The sequence below is a fragment of the Megalops cyprinoides genome, chromosome 12, assembly GCF_013368585.1.
Source record: "Megalops cyprinoides isolate fMegCyp1 chromosome 12, fMegCyp1.pri, whole genome shotgun sequence".
Taxonomy (NCBI): domain Eukaryota; kingdom Metazoa; phylum Chordata; class Actinopteri; order Elopiformes; family Megalopidae; genus Megalops; species Megalops cyprinoides.
In genome coordinates this window covers 8,136,955-8,160,350 of record NC_050594.1, presented here as the reverse complement: position 1 = coordinate 8,160,350, position 23,396 = coordinate 8,136,955, and the positions used below count along the sequence as shown (strand labels likewise).

General features: G+C 40.6%; 1 protein-coding gene across 2 annotated transcripts in view; it reads right to left on the bottom strand.

Annotated features, from left to right (window-relative positions):
- Positions 1 to 22,909, bottom strand: part of crim1 (cysteine rich transmembrane BMP regulator 1 (chordin-like)) — a 101,572-nt gene extending 78,663 nt beyond the window's left edge. For both annotated transcript variants that reach the window (XM_036541871.1, XM_036541872.1), the window contains exons 1-2: positions 21,926 to 22,909; positions 11,342 to 11,515 (exon numbers count right to left, since the gene is read on the bottom strand). In XM_036541871.1, coding sequence (XP_036397764.1) covers positions 11,342 to 11,515; positions 21,926 to 22,238 — 487 coding nt within the window. In that variant the 5' untranslated portion in view covers positions 22,239 to 22,909. The remainder of the gene's footprint in view (positions 1 to 11,341; positions 11,516 to 21,925) is intronic.
- Positions 22,910 to 23,396: the final 487 nt, after the last annotated feature.

The following is a 23,396-nucleotide window of genomic DNA, read 5'->3' as shown; positions in this document are numbered from 1 at the left end:
AAACTTCATAGGTGATAAATGACTGTGTCTGATGGAAGCACATCACTGCCCTGAACATCAGCTTTCATATCTTGAAATATTTTCGACGGACAAAATATATATATAAAAACTACTTTGATGTATTGTTCTGTGGCCTAATTTGTTATTTCCTCCTGACTGGCACATTTTGCACTTGCAGTGACTTGGAGTCCCAGGATGAAAGCAAAAACACATTGAACTTTGCGTCAAACTGTGCAGACGGGTCCGCTTCAGGGATCCGAGCATAAAAATCACAGCATCTTAAATCATCGTATGTTAACAGCACTTTCCCCATAGCTAAAGTACTTGCAGGCAATAAATTCAATTAAATCTCCATGCAGACTCACTAGGGATTTTACACATGTCTCAGCAATGAACTGAAAAATTGCTAGCTGGTTACATAATTGCAGTTGTAAAGAAATAAAGACAGAAAGGTTATGTCAGAGAGATCACTGTAATACATTTGACTTGCAGACTCATAATTCTAACTTTGCATTGACCAATCATTATGCTGCTAGTAGAGCTAATCTAATCAACCTGATTTTGTGTGGCTAATATTGGCTGATAGTTGGCATTTTATCTCACCAATAAGGGTAACAATCAGATAAGAACAACGGCAAAATGTCAACCACAATTTAAACTAAAGAAAAGCGCACCAGACATAAATTTCAGACACACACTGGCAAACGGAACAAGCTACATTAGCTGGTTTTATACTGACATGTATGGCACAAAGCCAGCATCTTTACTTTCTTTATCCAGAAAGTAGCAGAATAAACTTCTTCATCACAATATCCGCAATTGGCTAATCTTGCTTAAATATAAAGTGCAATTAGTAGAGAGACAGCTAATTAACCACCATCTCACCCATTTTCAAGGTATATTAGGTCTCAGAAGTTTCTTTACCATCTTATTTTTGATCTTTTTAAGGAGAATTTTCCATAATTACCCTGTTGTCTTGCACCACCTATGCAGGCAATTACTAGTATGAACCAGCAGCTGCCCTGGTTTATAGACTACATGACGGCAATTTACTGTATTCTGTCATAGTTACACGCAACAACATGATCCAAGGTCCAGGACTACAGGACTACAGTGTACAGCATTGAGAGGAGGCAGGACTATGGAAACACGGTTGTAAGAGCCACTAGAAAATAGGCTCCACAGTGTTTCAAGTACCGTACTGATGGCTGGGTATTTGGTATATATAAAGGTCACAGAGGGTCACTGTAATCTTTGATACTGTGTTCAAGACTTCACAGGTCAAAGTAAAGATTTTTGTTGTTCCTTAATGCTTGTAATTTCATTTGAAACATACTCTGTGCTGGGGTGCAGAAGTTTAGATGAATAACAAAACCTTGGAATACTGGTCAGGGATGTGCAGCATCTACAAACACATATCAAGATTTAATTCGCACTTTCACTTGATGCAATATGTTACAGGTTGCAAGTAGGAGAATGCAAACGGTCAAGGCTTATGGGGAACCACAGTAGCTTTACTCAAAACTAGACTTATTGCGTCTTCACATGCGATCCGTCCTCTGCTCATCTATTCAATCCGACCCTTAGGGCATGTGTCCGATTGACCTTGAACTCTCGCCTCAGAGAATACGCCAATGCCATCCATATGCAAAGCAACGCGATTACTGCTCTAGGACCCACAGAAGTCTATGCGGCTGGTAATTGCATTTCAGACAGACACTGTACCGCCGGTGGTCATTATAGATAATTCAATGGGCTCTCTGTTTCAAATCGTAAAGGGTGTGCCATGCGTACTACTCAGATTCTTTGCTTAGAGAACACACCTCACTCAAGAGACTGTCAGTCGTTCTCTTTGTTGTAAGGGTGTTTAGGAGACTCTGGATGTTCTCGTGCTATTCTGTACTCTGTTACTGAGCCTTCATTGTATTGAAAAAAAAACAAAAACATGACAAAACATAAAAAAGAAAAGAAAAATAACACCTGGCCCTTCACCAGGCGTCAACAGAGGGGTTTTATTTTCATATGATTTGAGCAGCAGCATTCTACCTCAATTTTATATGGTTTGCATTTAATTGGTCTGAATGTGTAAGCTAATTTCGTGGTCCCTGGCATACAACTGTCTCGTGTCCAATGTCTGCTCCAAAGCAAAAGTGTGTGCAGCTGTCTCAAGACAGATGCAAGCCAGCACATCCGTCAAAACATGCACACAGTGGACTAAGCTACAGAGCTAATGGCACACTGAAAAAGTACAAAGTGGCTTTGCCAGTATTTAAACTTTAAATGGCTGAAAAATTTCCGTTTTTGCTTATGATTTATTCAGCCTGTAAAATGCCTTTGCCTCCACAGCTCCTGACTTGGCGTCAAGCCCTATTGTTAATGGTTCATATCGTAAGGTTGTACAGCAGTGTCTGTTGTATTGCTAGTGTCTGTTGTTATTAGCTTGTTTTGATAGCACCTGAGGCTAGTCTATTAGCCACTGAAGCTGCATTTGCCCTATTAACGTTGCTACTGTCAAGCTATCTGTAGTTCTGTGTTTTTTTTCTATTTGTGTTGCCTTTGTACTTCACTATGATGCAAGAAAACCTGTTTAGCGTGGTTATTTCCTACCCAGGTCTGTACATTACGGGAAAGTAGGTTTGTCTCCCGGGGATTGCTCCTTCTAACCCCCAATATCAGACCAACTCAAGCCCTCGCCAAGTTGGGATTCGTCAACCGTGAGCTAATTCAGGAATGCAACCCCAGAGGCTAGCCAGGAACTACTCCGTTGCACTGCATAGTTTTTAAATTCTCATGTATCCTACCTCAGAACAGCTTGATGTGAACATCACTCACAGGGGCACAAAATATTAGCTAGGACAGTTGGGACCGATCACATTTAAGCACTTTCATGGCAGATACTGATGTACCAGTCATTTCACACCCTCAAGCCTAATTACCACATAATTATTTTATGATGTGTTGCACACACAATTACTGCCCTGTGCTCTCTCTCCCTCTGGTACAGAGAGTGCTGTGTTTTTAATGAATTAAATGTTTAATAACACTGCAAAGGCAAAAAAACGAAGCATAACATTTCATAACATTTACCAATAAACTCTTCAGGCATTCCGTTCCCAGGTGAGTCCTCTAACCCTTTTTCCCCCTCTAAAAAACAACAAACTGTTTTTGACGAAGCGAGGCAGGAGGCACGCCACGAGGAAGCACGTTGCTTGGGGTGGGGGGGCAAAAGGCCCCCCAGTGCTCCCCGCACAACAGGGCCTGCAATTAGCACGGCGGGCTCCCCAGTTCAAATATTCGCTACTGTAATCCTGCCAGGGAGCAGAGACACAGCGCCTGAGAAGGAATGCGAGGCATTTCCTTTAATGTCCTTTGGCTATGCTGGGTCAGAGGACCAGCTCTGCGGAATGATCAAACTCCCCAAGAACAAAACTTCCTCCGCCACAAAAAAGGGCCTTCTCCATTCCTCTCCCTCTCTCTCTCTCTCTCTCTCTCTCTCTCTCTCTCTCTGTCTCTCTCTCTCTCTCTCTCTCTCTCTCTCTCTCTCTCTTTCTCTTTCTCTTTCTCATTTATATACCCTGCATTAAAAAAAGCAGTCTCTACTCCTTCTTCTCCCTCACTCTTCCACTGTGTATCCTTCTCATCTGGTCAACCTACAGAACTCTTCCACTCATCCTTATTACAATAATGATGATGATGATGATGATGATGATTTCTGGATGGCAGTCCTCACAGCATCCAAAAAATGGTTTGTCAGTATTTAATGGTATTTTATTGTAAATACATCATTTCATTTTCAAGCAATGTATTAACATACACCTCTGCATTAAGACAAAAATCTAAACATGATAGACTGAAAAATATGAAAAAATATGAATAAAAATTGGCCTTTTTCCGACGTGGTTCTGCATGTACTGCAATAACCCTTAAAAGAGGCATTTGGCAGAATGTCCTGTTTATTCACCACACCCTCCTTTATGAGGAAAAAAATAAAGGTACACCGTTCTGAAGAGCTGAAATATTTATGCTTCTGGAATTACATAAGGTTAGAAGGTCCCAGTTTGTCAAGTACACAGAATAATCTCTTCTAAATCCACACATGTGAGCCTTACAAATTCCCCAAATATATATTTTTGTTATTTCAGTGTCTTCACTTAACCAAGTCACATTCACCTCTCCCTGTTTTTCTGTGCTTATCCTGACAAGCTTCCACTGCGCTTTAAACTTTCCTTTGAGACCAACACTGTTTCAAACACCAGCAGACCTGCTTGTGAGAAGGAAAGTGAGAGAGGAGTTTAGCTAATGACCCAGTTTCCTGGCTGCATTCACATAATCAACATGATTTTCTAAGTCTTTTCTTTTATTTTCAGTCTGGATATATTATGTTTTTTATTTTTATTTTTTCTTTTGAGGACCACTGTAGCGCTTGTCTTTCTTGAATGCTATAGAGGGACCCACAGCTGAACCTACATTCTGCAGCTCATGTCACAGAGTAAAGGTATGTGACCTTCCATTTTGCGGGACTGGAAACAAAAGGCTGGCAGCAGAGAAGGATGTTTAACCCTTTTCCCTCTAGAGGAACGGATTATAAACACAGAATATAATGTAATATAATATATAATACATGCAAGATGGTGAAAAAAAACTACCTGTATCAGTCAGCAATGCAGGAGTTTTTCCCAGCTCTTACATTTACATGCAGATATACTGCATGTGCACTGTCTGAGGGCTGTGTCATCCATAACAATATTTTAGACATTTAATCACACTTAAACACGTAATACCAGCATTATTTCACTTGTGCTTTGTATTGCCACATCACAGTGCAATCACAGACGCAATTAAAACCACACAATCAAACGCATACAGCTGCCATTATTCAAATACAAAGGTTAGTCATCATAAGGCACCCTGTGTTTTACACAGGATAAACAGAGATGCCACTCGATCGCCGGCGGCATCAGCCGTTCTCAGGATTCGATGTGGAAATGTCTGCTGCAATTTTACGCTAAGTGGTCCGGCACTATCGGATTTGAGCCTCTTCCAGCGGGAAGCAGGATTCGTCAGTTTAGACGTCCTGCACCCACCCATCAGCCTCATCTTGAGAAAACGGGAGGAGGCTTTTTTGTGTGTGTGTGTGTGCGTGTGTGTGTGTGTGTGTGTGTGTGTGTGTGTGTGTGTGTGTGTGTGTGTGTGTGTGTGTGTGTGTGTGAAAAATCAAGAAAAATCAAGCTCAGTAACAGTGATTCAGCTGACGAATTCTATTCAACCTGACAGCGCTCCATTTCTCCTTTAGAGCAACCGGTGATTCTTCCACCTAAATGATGCCAGGACTCATGCCTCATTTGCCATTTACTGTTTGATTGAATGAATCTTTTTTTTTTTGTTGCGTTACATTACTGAGGCCCATTATTAAACAATATATTCAATCAGACAGCCCTTAAGTTTTTATTATTTTGATCCACCGGAGGTGAGCCCATCATAATCTTCACAGGACTTGTGCCTACCTGTGGCTGGCTGCCTGGCTCCTACCCCTGAATGAATAGAATGATTTGTACCGTAATTTGATTAGTTAGCTATAATTTGATAGTTAATACAGTGCTGCTGATTTTTCTAAAGATGATTTTTGTACCTTCACAAGGCAATATGCACATTTGAGATACACAACGTGTGTGTGTGTGTGTGTGTGTGTGTGTGTGTGTGTGTGTGTGTGTGTGTGCGTGTGCGTGCGTGTGTGGGTGTGCATGTGTGTGTAAGTGTATACATTTGACACTTATAGATATCTCATCTATTTCAGCAGCAGGGATTTCAGGAAGGGCTACTGGCATAGTGGGGGAAAGGTTATGGAGAGGGAAGGCAAGGTGTTGTGGGCAGGGTGTGGTGAAAGGAGAGGTAAAGAAAAGAACAGATACATACATCTGACATCTTGAAGTGTCTCTGCATGTACTTTTCAATAAAACAAACTGCTAATATGCATGTAATGTGTCCATAGTGTATTTTTGAAACTTTGTTCTATAACCCATAAAGCTGGTGTCATCAGGTAAAGTTTTATAACATTTAGCCAACACCTTTTTTCCATGTGTAAACTAAAAACATTTCGTCTAATTCTTCATGGACAATTTCACTTTTCCTAAGAGCCGAACCTTTCTACTTGGCATTGATAAAAATTTTAAGCATCTAGGATAAAGTTTTGGTGTGTTTTTGGAACTCATGGAGAAACAGTTTGAAAAACCACCCAACTGCTTTTTCTGTCCTTTAAAATTTAAGCGGGGCCTACAAGAACTAAATTTAGCTTCATATAATCAACCTAAATCCTGCAAGTCAGTGCAACAGTGTCTTTTCCTAGAGACATACACCTGGAATTTAATCTCTCATAAGTCTGTTCAGCAGAAACAGGCAGCTTCAGCCTGAGGGTTTATTAGTTTGAGGCTGTTGGACTTTTGTTGCTAATCCTTTCTACCCTGTTAATGTATTTGCCACAAAAAACTAAGTGACTATCCTTCTTCTGCTCCTGTGAGCTCACCAGTGCCCCCATCATCTGATGTTCAAGTGGAGCATATGTTATTTGGCTGGCCATGAAATTGCAAGTCAATTATTCATCATCCTAAAAAAATGTTCTAATGTTCTTAATGAAGAACACGAGAACTTGAGGGTATATTCATGCTGATTAATGTGGAAGCAATACACATAGTGAAATATAACTATTCATTGTAAAAGATGCAGAAAAATACTTTTGTGGCCTACACTTTTGTGACGCCCAGATTGGTCTATTGCAATACCCTTAATATCAGCCTGTTCAAACGTCACTATAAATATCCTTTAACCTGTACAAAGCACTGCTGCTAGGATCCTGACCAAAACAGAGAAAAATGTGACCAAATTACTCTTTGCTTCACTGACAACCAATACAATTTCAAACTGCTGCTCTTAACCTGCAAGGCTTTAATGAGCTTGCCCCTGCTTATTTACGAGATCTCCTTATCCCCCACAATCCATCAAGATTGCCTGGTTCACATGGTGCTGGCTATTTGGTTATTCCAAGAATAGCAAAATCCAAACCAAATGGTTGAGCCTTCTCACACAGCACCCCACTCCTGTGGAACAGCCTGGGAATTGGACTTTTATAAATCCAGATTCAAAATATATCCGTTCAGTGTGCGACAGTCAAAATGGTTACTGAGATGGAGGGTAGCATCAGGCTGTAAAAACTCCAAATACTAGGACTGCTCTCTGTTCATTGTAAAGTGGACTAACCACCATTTTAGTTGCGGCCCACGCTATCAGCACAGTCTCCTAAGAGCTTCATGGCCACATGTCCTACGCTTGTTTTTCACCTCTGCTGATATGGTGAAGAACAGAGAGGCTAAATATGTGTTGCTGCAACCATTATATGCAGCTCACTCGATGACATTCCCTTCTCTTCTGACCACCCCTTCTGTCTTTCTCTTACCCCTCCCTCTCTCTCTCTCTCCCTCATGCTGTCTAAGCAGCAGGTCCACCTGTGACTCCGCCTTCAGCCACCAAAAGGTCACCAAGAAGAGCATTCAGTCACCTGGTTTCTTATTTACATTATAATTATATATACAAGGGTTTGTGTTCTGTGATTTACAAATGTACTGCTACGTATAAATAGTAGTATGTGGTCTGTCTATGTTCTTAATACCCCCCCCCCACACACCCACACACCCACACACACACACACACACACACACACACACACACACACGAACATGCACACGCTGCTCGCACGCACACCCAAAACCCTTACAGTAAAAACTCTATCATAAAAACAAAATTCCACTTTGGGACATCGTTCTGCTGGTGCTGTGATCATGTGCAGGCAGGACTGAAGTATATTTTGATTCTTAATGACAGGCATATCTACGCTTATCACTACTGGTTAGAATCAAAATCAAAAAAGTTATGATCTCACTGCTGATTAATTTCATGACTGGAGGGGCTTTTTCTTCAAGTCTCCTACCCTGATATGATTCTCATTCTGGCTAATCGCAAACAACCTTACCCATATGTACAGCAGTACTACAAAAGCTTAAAAATATCAACACAGTGTTTTAAATTAAATTGTTTCAATTAAAAATGTTTAACAATTTACTAAAGCTATTATTAACTTGTTACAGGGACTTGAAGAACCAAAGTAATGCCTTCAAATGTGAAAAGCTTATTCTGAATTTATCAACAAGAAGGCTTCAGCACAGGTGACAGGCATTCTTCAACCAACAGGAATATTGCTCTTTAAATATATCATAAAATGGTCATAAAACCTCTAAAATACCTTGGGGCGCAGGGTAAAAGAGTCATCTGACAAAGTAAAACAAGTGTAGGACTCCTCATACATGAAAATCCATGCCTCCCAAAGACCACTGAACAATCTAAACACCTTTAAATACGCGTCTCAAAGACTTTAATCTGAAAACTACACTCGCAGACAGACTCTGAAGGTGAAATTCCTGGTGTTAAGGTCTTAGGTATATGCTTGTTATGAAATTCCAATGAGCAACTGTAAGAGATCATAATCTATATCTGTAACCTTTGAGCTGACATTTTGTTTTTTTCTTCTCTCACTGTTAATGTTATAGGCTGTTAAATCTTTGAGGGGTAAAGGGTAAACACCTGGCCATCCAATGAAAACCTGTGACAATGGCACACATCTACAAAGTGGAACGAAATCACAAGAGTCCCGGCCAATATGTAACTGCGAAAGAGCAGTTCTATTCACTTCAGTGGAACAGAGAGAGAGGCCATGGGGAGCTTATGGACCACAGACACAAAAGCATGAACAACAACAGATGAATCACAGATGTGATGTCCTCTCCTAATGCAAGTGATGTCATGCAGAACATCACAGCAAAAGACAAAAATCCTCCATTCCAAACACGCCACACACATGCAAGCCCAACACAAACACTGCAGGAAAGGGGGACAGCCATTTAAGTCTTTTGTTAAAAAAGAAAGCATTTCCAAACACTCCAGGGGTATAAAAAAAAAAAACAATCCTCTTCTGCTACATTGCAAGCTCCCGGTAATGCCACCGGTAGGTCACCACCCCCGCCCCCACCCACCCTTTTAATCTTTTAAGAACCATAGTTTGAAAATGACTCAGTCTATGGCAGTCGAGGGTAAAAAAAAAAACACACACACACACATGCACACCTCTCTCCTGCTAGGCCACAGTGAATGGAGGAGCCTTGCAAAGACAGACACTGTCCAGGCCACAACCAGCAAAGGGAGACAAATCAAGCCATCTAGCTCACTCCTCCCACCATAGCCTGAGGGGAACTGGCAGCCAGCAGAACAGCAGGGCATCACAAATTTATATAAAAAAAAACCAAACCCAAAAATAAACGGATGAAAAGAGTGCCAGTCACAACAAAAACAGGGGCCCACCATCCCAGTCTGATGGCTGGGGTACCAGTATATACTCTCACACCTCATTCTGGAGCCTGGCTGCCAACACTGTGGTACAAACATGATCTGCCCACATGAATGAACACAGTGCATAGGGGGGAAACGCATTCACCAGGGATGCCTGAGACAGATCGGCTGCTAACCGCACTACTGAAGATCTCCCATCAGTTAACAGTCTTCCTCTCAAAGGCATGTTTAAGTTTCAAGTCAGCCATACCGAGAGGAGAGAACCTACAAACCAATGGAAGAGGAGCTACTAGGTTTAAGTGATTTCAGAGTTTATTCTCTTCATTTCTTAATTACCACTCTATTCTTAATAAAAACATTTTAATAATTTAAACTTAATCTTTACTTCAGAGCTCCAGAGCAATTAAGAAGTATCAATTACTTACTTAAAAGGCCTGTAAAGATAGATGAGATATGTGGCAACCCTTTCATTTTTATCCACAGACAGGACACAAACACTGCGAGACTAATTTTCTTTAAAATATATATTTTATAGAGTTTAATAAGCACTTGAAGTGGAACTAACATCTTCTTTCAACTGAAGAATGAAACTAAAATCAAGGTCAATCCATGTCTCCTGAAAACAAGAGGACATAATGACTTCCAGTGAACTAACTTCTTCCATAAACAATATCTTACCAGTGTGTCACCAGGCACTTGAGGTAAAAAAAAAGAGACCAAGGACTGACATGTATTGTATGGAAGCTCATGGTGGCTGAAAACAGATTTAAAATAGCTTCTGATCGCTGAGCAAATTCTTCATATGCAGTTAATAATGCCTTCAACTTGATTTAATTCCAAGTTCATAAATTCCAAGTTCATTTAATTCAACTCTCATTTTTCTGCATGCTAAACTGCGGATTAACAAATCGACCCAGTCAAGCAGTCATTAACTGGGTCTGCACGGGAAAAAAACAGGCATTCGTTCACCAAGCCCCATAAGGAAATGGGCCTGTAACATGCTACACCTACCATTTTTAATTACACACAACTGACTATAGGAATTGTTGGGTTAGTGGTAAACTACCTGTGTAAATGAATTAACACAACAGTTACAATTTATGCCTCATCTGAATATTATATGCAGATCCCATACACTGAATATATCAAAGTGGCCATTTTGTTCAAGCGGAAACAATGTTTGAACATTTGAGGACAAGCATCCAATGAACAACTTGGTGAAGGCTGATTTTAAGTATGAGGTATGGTTCTAGAGTATGTTTCATAAAGTCTTTTCACAAAAGAAAAAAAAAAAGAATAAAAACCCAATATCGTGGACTTCATTAGCCAAAATGAGCAGAAATGTTCCTGAGTTCTAAGAGGAACACACAACAAAAGGTTCTGATTATTTTTAGAAACTTTTGAAAATCTCCCTATCAGGACATTGTGGGTTTGAGCCTGGGCTTTGTTATTAGCCACCAATGACCAGGAGTCCGCAGCAGAGGAATGTAATTGGCTGGGGACTGTAATAATACTGATACAGAAAAAAAAAGCCTACGGAAAGCAGGTGCTTAACCCCCTAACAATGAAAGTCAAAAGAAACAGGTTGCCTAGTTACTGTAAGGATCCCTAATAGGGAAAATAAAGACCAGACCAAAAAACATTTGTGCATTTGGGCACCTCATAGTAGTAATAATAAAAGGTAATAAATCATACACTATTATAAAGTAATAACAAGCTAATAAAAAAATCCAAAATGGTGCCTAGGCACCAAAGGTGACCAGTGTCCTAATAAAAGATGTATTTGCCTGCATCAGCTGTTATTACATTTTAATCTGTGAAAATCGATAAATAAAAAAAAAAAAAAACCTAGTTTGCGCTCCGGGTCCAGTCTCCAGCACACATTCGACGGAGTCAAAAGGCTCGTTGAGAAACATAGCGCGTGCCAGACCTGAGAGCCGTGGCGGCCTACCTTCAATTTTCTGCAGCGCAGCTTGGCAAGCCCCCTGGCTGTGGAACTCGAAGGGGTTGTTGCAGGTACGCAGGCTGTCGCACTCACACCTGCCGTCGATGATGTTGCAGCCCGTGATCAGGTTCTCGTTGCAGGGCTCAAATCCCAAGAGCTGATCGTCATCCCAGTTTTCATCTGAGCGGCGAGAACACGAGAAAAACACATGTTCACGCATTACCGCTGAAGAACAGGGGTGGAAGAAAATACCCATAGTGCATTTCTCCTTCTCCAGTGCGTCCTACAAGAGACACTCATTACTTCTATCACATCTCATCATCAAAATTCCATTTAACATAAACATATAGGAGATTTAATTACGCAGGATTTGTGTAACAAGGGTAATATTCCAAAAGTAATTGTGATGATCATGAAAGAGCGATTTACTGTAGTGATTTCTTCTGTTTAACCAATTTATTTTGTCTTACTTCTTAAACATGAGCAATTAAGTACTTTTTAAATGTTTTATTAACATAACCTTCGCACAACAGCAACGCAAATTACATGATTTGGAATTTATTGGTGCTCATATAATTACCACTAATGTAACCCACTACGGTACTATAATGGTTCATATCACTACTTTGTATTTCCCCCGAGCACTTTAAACACATGGCACAATGCCATGCCATTTTAGAATGCATATTCAACTGGGACGGTCACCAAGCACATTTCATACAAGCTCACATAATTGTAACAGTGTGAAAGCTCAGGATATTTTATAATGTAGCTTAAACACTTCCTCACACTTATTGGGTCTTATTGAGATGATGTGCCACTATGTGCCTAATGAAAACAACTCTAGAATCATGGTTCTGAATATTCAGTGCACTTCATAATACATAAATTAGAGACACTATTCCTATATGTCTCTGTGGGACCCAGGCTGCTACCAAATAACAGTGAGACAATACCTTCCTTTGAACTTTATTCCTTTTAATGCATGGCAGACATAAGAATCGATTTCTACGTACGAGTTCCCCGATTAAACTCTCCCACCCTAACACAAACACACATACGGTACACACACACTTGAACATCAATACATGATTGTCTCATATATCTAAAGTTCACTATCCCCAAAGAGTAAACCACATTTTAAAAACTAGGACATCCCAAGACCTCCAGACACAGCTATGTCAGAGAGCATTACCACGTCTTATTTACAACATAAAGATATTTTCAAATAGGGAACAGGCACGTAATGTAGCTGCCTTATCACAGAATGTTGTGTGCATGTGTGGGTGTGTGTGTAAATCAGGATGACATCAGCCACATACGCCCATGCACACATTTTCCTGTATCTATGTCCATAGGTGCATGTTTAATTCCAATCATGGCAGGTTGCCACCTGAAGACGCGATATTACACATCACACAGGATTCTGCCAGAGTCTCTTACATGCAATTACATTCTAAGAACATCACGTACCTCATTTACTTTGTGATTAATATGGCAGCACAGCGCAGCACCTACGCTGTTTTGATATGTGCTTTGATCCCAGGTCACCATCATAGAGCTGCATAGTTTGAATATTTATATTTTTTTCCCCCCCATCAAAATAATTCAACTAATTAATGTAAACTACTCTAGAGTGACTTCACATTATCAGATGACTCCTGTCATTCTAAGCCGCCACCAATTTTAAAAAGTGACAGGTATGGATCTCCCTTAGAAAAGTGGCTTTTAGAATACTATGTTGGCCAGCTGTATCAATATGCATGGCAAAAACAATACTAGCCATATACTAGATAAAGTTAAAATAAATAAGTATTCATATCCACTGACAAACATTTCCAACTGTCAGTCGTGGAACTAGCAACAGCAACAGGGCAGCAAGCTGATGTAGCCAGCTAGTGGTTTAGTTAACAACACCACACCTTTCATTTCTTAACCACTTACATTCAAGCTACCTGTAGCTTGCCATATCTGTGAAGAATTCATATTGAACGGCACGCTGTCCATCTTGTCATACTATGATTGTAACTAGCTAATTAGCTACAGTACTATTTAAATGCTATAACTGGTTCTGTCAAATGCAGGCAAAAGCTTTAAAAAGTTCTATATTAACTTTTTGGTCCATCAAACACAACAAAACAATTCTTCAATATATTGTTTAACTGCATAAAACATGACTCTTATTAGCATACAAATAATCCTCAATTTTTTTATTTCAATATTTACACAGGAACATTGAGTTAAACTGAGCGCTCACAGCCTCCAGAATATGCAATATGAAATTAAAGATTTAGACTGCCCACACCACAGCATATTCATTCCCAAAGCAGTGCCTTTTAATGAACAGATTTTGGTCGAAGTGGTATGATTTAATGCAGACGTGTGACAGTCTACAGCCACTGTGGCTCATTTTTGGCTACAGGCTAAAATGCACTTAGTCAGTTATACAACAATAAGATTTGACACTAATGACACTGAAACTCCTTATGCTCATTGTCTTAAAGTAGCTCAAGGCAGAGTTTACCCATAAGTGCTGATCTAGAACCAGATTCCCCAACCACAATTCTAAACTTATAACCATTATAAGATGAACAGCAAAGCTGGTCCTAGATTAGCACTTATGTGCAACTTTCTCCTGGAGAGCCTAACTTATCACACATACATTCAAAGGATCTGAGGGTCACCAGTGAGCAATTTCCACTGTACACTAATATCCTAAAATTTACCCAATACTAGTTTTCCTGAGCCCATCTTACCAAAGGTAATGGGAAACCACATCTGATAGCAGGAAAACTATGCGCATAACGATGTGTGGTTTGAAGAGAATAACACCAGAACATTACAGTGGTCAGCACTGTTCCCAGACCTTAATCTGATACAACAGCTCTGGGATGGACTGGAATGCAGAATTACAGCAAATCCAAGCTGGCCCTCTTCAGATGTAGAAAGTACTAATGTCTTAAGAAGGAGTGGAGCATATCACCAGCCTCCCACCAGGTATTAGTAGTCTTCTACAATACAGTGAAGCAGTCAGAGGTGGGCCAGTACACTCTTATTGGAATAAAAACATGTCTTCAACAGGATGGAAGGACAGTTGACTTCATCAACCTTGGTAAATGTACTTCAGTAAGTGCGGCTCAGCTGATAAGGTACTTGTCTTGAGTGCAAGCCGAGTTCAAAACTGGCCATATCATCTTCTGACAATGACTGGAAGCCCACAGCAGTGAAACAAACTGGCTTTGTTCTACGGGAGACTTGGGTGGGGAGGTCAGCTAGGGTAACCACTCTCGGGCACCCTGAGATTCATCAGGTGCCTGCAAGTTGCTCAGATGGCGTCATGGACATAGCACCTATCTTCCAATTGGTCGCCCACTTGACTATGATGCACACTCTGTAACTTGCAGTGAGAGAAACAACCTCTGGCTTTGTGAAGGTGTACTGGAAGATTGCATTCATCTCACATCTGTTGCGGTGAGACAAGCCTGATGTACAATGTGCAGTTCAAAATAGGATTGTATAAAGGGGACCAAGCATTTAAACAAATGTAAATCAATTAGACTTCCCCACTCTGGAAAGTTTCCTTGTATTATCCCAGGCAGTTTTACTTCACAGTTAAATCACTGTTCTTCCATTTCATGTCAATTTCACATAATTTATGACTACTCCCCTTACAACATCCAGTTTGATGCCATTCGCTCCGAAAAATTAATCATTATTTGCATAGCACCTTTCATATATTTTTGTACTTCAAAGTGCTTCACAAGCATATCCATGAAAATAGCTTCAAAATTGCTGGAAAATAATGACAGAAATTACACTTGTTAAAATAAACAAACAAATTTTCAAAATAAAAAAGTACAAAAAACAGTTTTCTTGAAATAAAAAGCTTGTTTATATACATATTTTAAACAATGCACATTGCTCTGAAGCTGCTACATTAGTTCGATTCATGTTTGCCAAGGCCTGCTTGCATGGCTGATAATTTGCTTGTTTCTACGAACAGAGTAACGTATAGAGAATTATAACAATGATCATAACATATTGCTGACGATTTCAAGCGCAAAATGTTCCTTTATAGCCCTTTATTTCTGCTGACACAAGCTGCACATGATGACCTCGTACGTATAGTGTCTCCCCAATGCGTCTGGCATGAAATTTATGGTTTTCTCAGCTGCTTTCAGTCTCAGGGACCGCTGCTCTTCAAATGATGTTGTTTATAGCTCCCAAGATTAGATTTCCATCTTCTAATGATAGAGGAGCGTGTTTAAAAGCGTGATTCTTCTGCAAGCGGCAGTGTCCGATTTACCATGGGAGAGCCGCGGGGGGGGTGGGGGGGGCAAAACAAGTGTATCGCCAAGGGAACGGTTGCGTATTTATTCACCAGTGTGCGCTACCAGAGTGCTGCCGAGCTTCATGATCAATGTTTCACACAACACTGGAGCAAGCAACACTTTATTCTCATGCACTCCTGGTGGTAGTGACCAAGGCAAACCAGGATTTCAAAAAGTTAGATTTCAAAAAGTTAAATGTCTGTCTGGACCTTCTAGGAGCTAAAACACAAAGGGGGGGAAAACAAGATTGGAAGTATGAAATGTGAGGGAAAAAAAATCAAAATAAAAGCGAGTGAACAGCACAGTTATCTTTGTGGCCCTGCTGTGTATAGAGTTGGCTGCTTTGGAAAAGTTGTTCCATTTTGGCTTTTGAAGAATTGAAAAAAAAAAAACAGGAAGAAACAATACCTAGACTCATGTTAACAATTGTAAGACCAAAGAATTCCCTCCTGTTTCATAGCCAGGAAAACTTCAAATTCCTTACAGCAAAGCACGTTTTTAATATTTTATGGTCTCCAATGGTCATAAAAATATGTATTCATGCATTTTTTTTCCTTTGCTTAATCCCATATTGATTTTGTTTCTATTGAAAGCACTGCCATGCTACTCTGAGCAAGCAAGCACAACAGAGTGGATTTGCTGCAAAATCGATGGCCCAGTTTCCGTAACACGTTTTCAGCTTTAACCATGGCCCGCGTGTCTGAGGTGAACATTTCCACAAAGGCAACGGACCGAAATTCAGTTTTGGCCCGTAAGACCTACTGTATAAATGCAATATGAGAATTCTTCCTCTTGCCAAAGCTGTACAATGCTATGAGCGTTACAAAGTAATTGGTCAGACAAAGTTCACATCCAGCTGGTAGCCATCACTATACCCCACACAACCTTTACTGTCAACTGAATGACCTTTTGTTGGGGGTGGGGGGTTTGCAACTTGACAGGAACACAGACTTTAGAGTTCTTTAAAGAAGAGCACACGGTGTTAACAATGACCACTAATGGATTCTTACATATTTATGTGTATTTACTGATAGTAAATACACAGAAATGTGCAAGAATCTAAGATCACATATCTCAGAAAGACTTGATGACCCAAGAATACAGAGTATACAGGATAAATACTCAAAGATGAGTACTTCAAGGAGGTCCTAATGAGAACAGGTCGGTTATTTCAAAATGTCTGGGCACCCATCACAGGGGACAGGACAATGGTAAAATGTCCTAAGAAAGGAAGACACTGATCCCGACTGGGCCTTTCAGAATTTGAACTGGCTGCTTCAGGGTGACATTTTTCATTAACAAGGAGTGGCCCTCAGCTATGTATATCATGGACAGCTGTACACATCTGTGAAACATGGTGACGCCACTTCAACAAGTCATCAATCTGACAAAAAGCAAGGGTCTTGATGTCCATAACTGTCCCCAGTGCATTCGCAGAGATGATGTACAGGTCTGTCGCACATGTTCTCAGCAATAGGTGAAAGCACGTACGTGCTCAGAGTTTAAATGTTAAATCTAACGTAATAAATCGAGGGGGTAATCTCGTTCAGACCAATGCTTTGGATTCGCAAAGTGGCCCCTTTCAATCAGAAAGATTTACCTGTTTAATGCCATTTTAATCAGACTGTTATAATTTGATTTTCTCTTCTCTGTCATGCCAAAGCATGCTTGCAGCTTGGGCATAATACGACTGAAGAATGTCAAACAAAACAAAGAAGAGGCGGCATTATCCGCTTGCTGGCATCGGTGCACTGGCTTCCTGTCTAATGAGGGATCCTTTTCATAATTGTTTTTGTTTTTAAAACACTGCACTGTCACTAACATCCAAAAGTAACACTTAGCAAATACTGGTCAAATGCATCTTCTAAGACTCATCTTTAAAAAAAAAAAAAAAAACAAAAGAGGGAGGTGCCATGTTCCGATGCACCCAGTCTTTACCAACTCCATAACTTTCTGAAATGACTGTGATGGAAGCTGCTTTTAACCCTTTTAACCCTTCTGACCACACCTTATTTATCATCTATGGCGCATGAAATTCTACAGCATTTCACAACTGTGCACAGGTAGCTAAATATACTGAACAGGCCATACAGGTATGAATGTTTACACATACCTAACCATAGCTAACCAATGATTCACAATCAGTTATTCCTGCTGCTTTTCAAACAGACAGGATATCCTGGATTACGATATTCTATTACTATAATAAACTAGCTAATTAATAAAATAACCGCTAAACCAAAAAGGTACCTCACAAAATACTGGAAAAGGGTATTATGAAGTAACCAAATCATAACCAAAATCAACATTGAACTTCATGTACACAATTATTTTTACCATAATGTTTACAAGATTTTAGTGACGTGTGAAATGTGAAATGTACATGCTAAAATACTTTTACTGTTTGGGATATTACATAAGTAGTTTTAACACAGGCTTTAAGGAGAAAGGCCAATGTCATGCATAAACAGGCATTGCATATATTATGAAATACCATATTCAAACTAGGTAGCAGATTTAGAACATATGCAATTCTGTATGTATACATGTGGACATATACACACATTATCCCACCAAAAGTCACGTGGCAGCCCAAGGAACATGGGTGTGAACACGGGGCTACATATGGTTTTAAGAGAATCACATCCAAGCATTGCAGTGGCCAGCACAGAGCCCCAGCCTCAACCCGACGACGCATCTTTGAGATGAACTGGAGCAGAGAATTAGGGCAAGGCCAAGGTGGGCCTCTCAGTAGTAGAGCTAACCAATGCTTTAATAAAGGAATGGAGTACAACACCACCCTCTTTCTACCACAAACCGGTAAACAGTCTTCCACAGCACATTAAAGAAGTCATTAAGGGCAAAGGCGGAGTAACATGCTATTAATTCCATGGAACAAAGACATGTTTTATTCATAACTACCCATTTCCAATGACCTTTTGTAGGATAGTGTATACAAAACATGTAATGTTTAAAAATAAGATCATTTAAAACATAACATTTAAAAAATTTACCTTAGCTACCTGACTACAGAACACAGGCAACCATGGGGATGGGATGGATTCCAGACACCTGTCTTTTCATGTCAGTTTCACCCCCAGACACCATTCCCCCATAAATGACAACTGACAGTTTACACCTGAGGCAGGGTGTGAACATTCAGAGCAAAACAGCTCAGGTGTACCAGTGTGCCACTGGCGGGTGGTAGAGAAGGTAAATTATTACAGCCTGACACCCTATACCCTTATAGAGAGATGAAAGGAGCTATATGAATGTCACTGATTATCCTTTTCGTTATCATCATCTCACATGTTGTTTCAGTACAGAAAAATTTGACAATACTGCAAGCAAAGTAGTGTGGGTGATATCACCCACAAACTTGTAGGTTAAAATTTAGAATCAACAACCAACACCTTTTGAATCTATTAATGGGTGTCATTTACAGTATCAATACTAAGTGTAATGCATTCTCATTTGCACTAAATCAAGTAAAGCAGTTTTTAATGAAAATGTAGAGGCAAGCACACCGTGTGGATTTTGGTGTTTTTGCTTTAAAAAATACCCACTACAATAATAATAATAATGATAATAATAATAATAATAACAACAACAGTGAGTTAGTATGCTTGCAACATGTATATATCAAATATCAGAAAGCAATGGCTACAATTACATATTACATAGTTACAATTTAAAATCTGAAAATACAAAACAATTTTACCAAGACAGAAAAACTCAAGGAACGTTGTTGTTGCAGATGCACACTTAAGAGTTTACAGTTCCCAGGGGGAAGGTGGAGAGTTCATGCTAACGTGGAAGTAGGACATGGATATACTGATTTCCCAAAGAGTGAAATATCTGGATGTGTTCACCATAGCCTCAAACACCAATCAGCACTGAAGATGTTTAATGCCACTGCAAGGCAGCCCTCTGCCAATCTCCCAGGGAGGACTGACTGACGATGGCAGGAAAGCAAGCGAGCTTGCTACACACGGATTGACTGATTTACTCTGACAACACACTTTTGCATGGAATCTTGTGACCATCCCTTTCCATTTCCGTTCCACCTGAATGATAATACTTTATTTTTGGCTGCATACATCAATCTACATCTTATATTGATTTTTATGACATCTTCATTCACCAGCCTCAAGGCAGACATTCTCTTCAAACTCATCTTTTGTTGCCATAAGGGCGTGGAATGGGGATTTCATAGAGTTATCATTGAAACTTGTGCTAAGAGAGCTTACGTCTCCGCACACATGCTCTAGAACAAATTTTTAAACCTCCACTCTAAAAGGCAATACATATAAAGGTGCAAAATATTACTGTCCCTCGTGGCAACAGCTTGTACCCACCCTCCCCCCCCCAAGCTGCTGGCACCATTCATCTGGACTCCACTTTAAAAGGAAAAAATGTATTATCCATTTGAAAACTGTCTCTCACCCCCCTGGGGCATCTCACATTTTGAAATGAGCACAGTATTGCTTACAGTTTCAAAGGAAAAATTGGGTCTGTTCATGTCGTGTTTCTAGTCTTTGGGGCGGATTCAATATAACGCGGTTTTCACGGTTCATTGCTCTCTGGAGGACCTGAGAGCATGTTACGTTTGAAGAAAATGCATGCGGCCCTCCTGTCCGTCCTTAGCGCCTCTTGAAACGCATCCAAATTTGAATCACGGCCACATCTGCAGCTAATCAGGAGCTGATCTTGGAGGGGGATCCTCTGGGAACCAAAAACCATTGGAGGGTGGGAGTTACACAGTCAATACTCTGTACTGCCGGTCGCCGCTTTCATGTTGTTGACAGTACATGATGCATGCCTAAAATTGCTCCTGCAGATGGCTCTTGCAAGATATCCAAAATATTTTCGTGACTGCTTGCATTAGCTTCACCTGAAAGACTGGCGCATCTCAGAACCTGTCATGTTGAAAAGCAATTCAAGTGCTGCATTGTTTTCATGCAAAGGAGCATGAATGATTGTTTTAGATGACCCTTCATAAACAATAGGCCTCTGGGCTTAGGCAATGGTCAGTTCCAGACAGCTACTACCTGTGCTTAAGTTAGTTTCTTAGTCTGTGCCCTGTTGACAGGTGTGGCCAGTCCTGGACACTTAAACACAACGTTCTAGCATAAAAGTTACCTCACTGTAAGACCGTCTATAATATTCTTTTATTTTTCTTTCATTGTATTCGCAAACATTGTAGAAATGCCAGTCTGATAATTGCCGCACCACCGCACCACGGTTAACCATGTTCTGTTCTAATACACAGGTATACCTGTGTGGTCATTACTTTCGCCCCATGAGTCACAGTCTAACTCACTGCTGTGAATCGTGAAGCACCTTTAAAAAAAAAAAAAGAAAAGAAATAATCGTTTTAAACACGAACGCATCTTGTTCATTTAAATGACGTTTGTTTTCTGGACACTCTTTGACACGGTCACCTTATGGTCTCGGCGCACCGTTGACTCGCAGAATGACAACAACGTTCTTTTCTTTCTTTTGCGTCGGATTCCATGTATTCGGAGTGCACGTCTTTCGCTAGGCGATGTAAAATAGACGGGCGGACGGGCAAGAAGCGCTGCATAGCAGACATTCCAACGAAAAACCAACAAGCCTCGGCGGAAAGACTGAGGCTGGCACCGCGTCCAAAAACAGCACGGAATCCGTTAGCAATACCCAAAAGAAATGGAAAACCAACATGCTGCAAACACATTAACTAGCTTGCTTACTCAATCTCCGCTTCTTCTCCGCTCCTCTATTTCAGTCTCGGTCACTACACATGTAATTTTAGGCTGTTATTTGAATACGCAACCAATGCCATCAATTCCACTGCCACAACTATCACTGATGATAGCATCAACATCAGTACTGCCACTACTGTGGTCATTATAATCATCACGATAATCACTGTATTGGAACCTTACTGGTAAGAACTAATCATTTTGATATGTATCAAACAAATCATGCTGTTCAAAACAATGACAGACACATCATGTTTTCTTGTTTAACACGTATATCTAGCAACCTAACTAACAGAGATGTATCATGATTAACTACTTCTGTTTGCGATTATACCTTTGCTACTGGTGCTTTACATTAATTTTGTGGTACCACCACTATAATGTGTGCTTTCTACTGTTTTTTTTCCTTCAGTTCTATACAGTTAAAGATGAAAAAAAGTGGACTGCTTTTATTTGTCAGCCGCAGGAAATCGTTTAACTTTTCAGAACAATAAAAGGATAATCTGCATACACACCTTCACAAACCCCGACCTCATACTGGGTGATGGAGCCGCCGTTCAAAGGTGGTCTAATGACGCAGCGAAGCCCCCGGTCGCAGGTCCCGTACAAACCGTAAACGCCACCGCAGCTCTCGTTCTTTTGCTTGGCACAGACGGAGCAGCAGCCGCATATCCCCAGCACCACAGTGCCGGAGCAGTGTTTCGGCTCCTCGCACTTAGACTCGTCGCAGGGCAGACACAGCAGCGCCCGGCTGCTTTTCGCTAGAAGGATAATAAGTTGGGAGATCAGAATACATTTCGCAAGAAAGTACATCCTGGAAGAGGCCATGTAGGAAAGAGAAAAATATATCCAAACCCGCCCCCCGAGCCCCCAGTCAGTATTGTAAAATCTCCCACTGCAGCAGTTAAAATAACAAAAACAAAAAGCTCCGCGTTCCAAATAGATGCGGAAAGTGACCAGTTCCAAAGGAATGTCTGCTTTTGTTTGGTATGGCTTTAGATTTTCCGTTCGTAAAACTTTTGTTGATGTGTTGTGTGCCACCAAAAATGACGATTCTTTAAAAGACAGAAAGCAACACAAAATCAGCGCCTATCCCACCGCAGAAAAGGAAAGCACATTATTTATGCACCGCGGTATTAGCGAAGTTCGGTTGCTCCTGATTGTTTCCACCACGCAGAACTTTCTTTTCTGCCCTCATGCGTCTTTTTTCCTCTCTCGGTTTTTTTTTTTTTTTTTTTTTTTTTTTGCAAGCTAGGGAATTTCTTCCTGTTCAGCGCGCCCGGAGCACCACAGTCAACAATGTACGACTTTTTCCCGTTCCCCCCAAAGAAATAGCAATCCTATAATTAAGTTGCGGGCTCGGGCTGACTTAACTAAACCTGTTTAAATAAAACGCTTCCTCCTAACGCATATTTCATGTCCCTCTGTCTCATGTTTATCGCTCTCTAGTGTCGAGCTTTTCGTTTGCCTTCACCCTCGGTTTAGTCCCCCATCGTGACCTCATAACGGAACCCCTCCCACCTTACATTACTTTGCTCGATTGGGTAGTTCATTCCAGATATGGAACACAGGAAATGTTGGCACACCGAGCGCGTATAAACTCAGCCGTAAGCAGGCTGGGAATGTAGTTTAGATACAGGTGAGGAATTTGGGGCTGGCCCAGCCTCGCAAAAAGTTCTGTTTACACCATAAATCAGCCGTCTTTCCAGTCACAGAGAGGGTGCGTGAGAAGCGCGAACAAGAGGACTAACTTTGGTTGGATCACCTTAGGTTAATGCAATGTCTAAAGCTGCTCAGTTCGTGCTGTTGAATTGCGTAGAAAGTACTCACAAATTATAGAGTATCACGGTAATTATCTGCAATTTTCAGTGGTTAAGAACAGTATGTAAAAAGATGAAGCATAAAAAAGTTCCACATTCTGGAATGACATGGCAAAATGACATATGTAGGTTGGTGTTACTGTACGGGGAGTCGCGCAGAGTGTTA